Source organism: Sapajus apella, unplaced genomic scaffold (assembly GCF_009761245.1).
Source record: "Sapajus apella isolate SASKATOON/1434 unplaced genomic scaffold, GSC_monkey_1.0 scaffold48, whole genome shotgun sequence".
Taxonomy (NCBI): domain Eukaryota; kingdom Metazoa; phylum Chordata; class Mammalia; order Primates; family Cebidae; genus Sapajus; species Sapajus apella.
In genome coordinates this window covers 256211-259029 of record NW_022436988.1, presented here as the reverse complement: position 1 = coordinate 259029, position 2819 = coordinate 256211, and the positions used below count along the sequence as shown (strand labels likewise).

Sequence of the window (2819 nt, the reverse complement as noted above, 5' to 3'; positions counted from 1 at the left end):
GGGTTAGGGTCTTGGGGAGTGTGACCTCAGCTCCTCTGAGCGTACCCGGGGTTAGGGTCTTGGAGGCTGTGACCATAGCGCTGTGTTTGAACTTCCGCAGGCCTGTCACGGACCATCTGGATGAGCAGGCGTTGCAGGGCCTGAAGCAGATTCACCAGCAGGTTTGTGTGCAGCCTCTAGGTGGGCCCCTTAGGAGGGTTGCAGGGCCTGCCCCCTCAGGGCCTCCTGCCTTCACCAGGCGAGGTCTGCAGTCCTCGAGGCCACTGTGCTCCATCAGTCCTGGGCCCACTGGAGGACCTGGGGTGTGATTGCGCTGGGAACCGGCTCTCCTCTGGCATCAGGCTTGTGACCAGCCGCCTCGAGGGGTTGCCTTGGGCGGGGAAGTGAGTGCAGACTTGCTGTGCACGCTCTAGCATGTCCTCAGTCTCCGAGGAAGGCCTATTCAGCCAGTGCAGCTGGTGGAGATTTTGGCTGCAGCTGGAGTGCGGTTTCCCTCCTGGGCGCCCGGCTGCAGTCCTAGGATGGAGCGTTGCCGACGCTGGGTGCGGCGTCAGGTCCCGGGCTTTCACGGAGTTGGGGGCACACAGAACGAGCACAGAAGCCTCTGGTTTCCGGCCTTGCGCCTGCAGCTGGGGTCTGGCGTCACCTGAGTGTATACCAGAATTTTGTGTATTTCTCTGAAGAGATGGTGTGTTCATTTTTCTGGGATTTTAGAGACTCTCAAAGGCTTCTGTGACCCACAGGTAAAGTATGATCTGTGGATCTTGGTGTTACAGGAGAGTATCAGAATTACTCACAAGGGATTACATGGTTTACTGTCCGTCGTTTTAAATAGCTTTGTATTCTTTAAGAGTCACCTCTCGGATTCGTATCCTATTTTTGCCAGTAACTTGCTTTATGATTTTGGCAAAGCCGCTTTGTTTGTTTATGATTTTCACTTTTAAAGTTGTGTCTGGCCCTCCCCCACTAACTGAGACAAGCATGGCTGCAGAGTGCAGACAGGGAGGTGGTGCGGGCAGCGGCCATGAGCGTGGCCTCCCCATGGAGGCTGTGAGCCGTGGCTCCCTTTCTCTGTAAAATATAGGCAGTAATAAAACCTATTTCCTTGAGTTGTGAGAATTAAAGAATATATTTGAAAGAGTTTAGTAAAATTTTTGGCAAACTTTTAGTTGTAGTGGTAATCACAATGTGGCTTTTAAGACCTTTTAAAGAAAAAGAAACAGCAGGGCTGGGCATGGTGGCTCATGCCTGTAATCCCAGCATTTTGGGAGGCTGAGGCGGGCAGATCACGAGGTCAAGAGATCGAGACCAGCTTGGCTAACATTAGCCGGGTGTGGAGGTGCACACCTGTAATCCCAGCTACTTGGGAGGCTGAGGCAGGAGAATCACTTGAACCTGGGAGGCGGAGGTTGCAGTGAGCCGAGATCGCGCCCCTGCACTCCAGCCTGGCGACAGAGTGAGATGCTGTCTCATGGAAAAAAAAAAAGACGTCAGAACCCTGTTTGGCACCAATTACTTTTTGCCCAAGAGGCTGCCTGGTGGGTTCTGTGTTGGACCTGGGGCCAGAATGCAGGTGGCTCTAGCGCCCCGCTCTGACCGCCCTCTCTGTGCCTCAGTTTCCCCACCAGGTGATCTCTGGGGCCGTCTGGAGGGTAAATAAGGCTGTCTGCATCAGCAGGTGAGCCCCTGTCCCTGGCCCTCCAGCCGGCTCTCCTGGCTGGCGCAGTGCCTTCTGACATTTTCTCCTTGTTCTTGTTTGGACATTTGTTGGTATATACATATTAATTGCACATTTATTAAATAACTTTCCCTTTTTTGTTTTTAGCTCTACGATCGTCGGTTATACAGGTGAGCTTTACAAAACCGAAGTTCTCACGTTTGTGAGCTGCGCTGTCGGGAGCAGGCGGGGGTGTGTTCACTGCCCGCCCCCGCCCGTGTGTGTTGGGTTGAGCAGCCAGCCCTCGCCCAGCTCGCCGCTGGAGGTGCGCGAGGGTCTGACCTCGCTGGGTTTTCGGCTCTGCAGGTGTCATTGTGTTTCCTCGTCCCAGGCTTGCTGGTCACAGGCTCGGGTGTGGCCTCCCCAACCCTGAAATCTGGCCAGCGCCTCCCTGAGAGTTTCCCTCTGTGCCTCTGCAGCTCAGGCAGCCTGTCTGCTCTGACAGATGGCTTTGCTTTTCCTGCCGAGGGCATCACACAGTAGGAAGCCTCAGAGTCTGGTTTATCCACCAATGTGGTGTCTTTGAGATGTGCCTGTGTTGCTGCGTGCTCCTTCCCATTGCTGAGTCGTGTTTCTTCCTAGTGCTGAGTCGTGTTCGTGGTGTGCATGCACAGCGGCTTGGGATCCACTCAGCAGCCGGGGCCGTTTGGGTTTCCAGCATTTGGCTGTTGTAGGAAAGCTGCTGTGCATATCTAGACATACAGGTCTTGGTGCCTTTCACGTCTCTTGCTGACTACCAGGAGCAGCATCACAGGGTGTGGGGCATGTGCTTGTGACTTCCTCAGCTGCTCTGCCCCTTTCCCCACCCTGCCGCTCCATGTCCCCTCCACACGTGACCCCTTGGTGTGGTTGGCTCTGAACGTGGGCCCTCTGGGCAAGTAGAGATCTCTTGCTGCTGCCGGAGTCTGCCTCTTCTCAGGCTCCTGGTGCCCAGCCTGTCTCCCTGCGCCGACCTCTTTCTGCGCCCACCCTACCTGCGCCCAGCCTGTTTTCTTGCACCCAGCCTCTTTCCCTGCGCCCAGCCTGTCTTCCTGCACCCAGCCTGTCTTCCTGCACCCAGCCTGTCTCCCTGCGCCCAGCCTCTTTCCCTGCGCCCAGCCTA

General features: G+C 55.7%; 1 protein-coding gene across 5 annotated transcripts in view; it reads left to right on the top strand.

Moving 5' to 3' along the window:
- Positions 1 to 2819, top strand: part of TBCD (tubulin folding cofactor D) — a 186415-nt gene that overhangs the window by 143378 nt on the left and 40218 nt on the right. For all 5 annotated transcript variants that reach the window (XR_004257686.1, XM_032241194.1, XM_032241191.1 and 2 more), the window contains 2 exons: positions 101 to 161; positions 1826 to 1848. Coding sequence is in view for 4 of the 5 variants with exons in the window: in XM_032241194.1 (XP_032097085.1) it covers positions 101 to 161; positions 1826 to 1848 (84 nt within the window). In the remaining variant the exon portion in view is untranslated. The remainder of the gene's footprint in view (positions 1 to 100; positions 162 to 1825; positions 1849 to 2819) is intronic.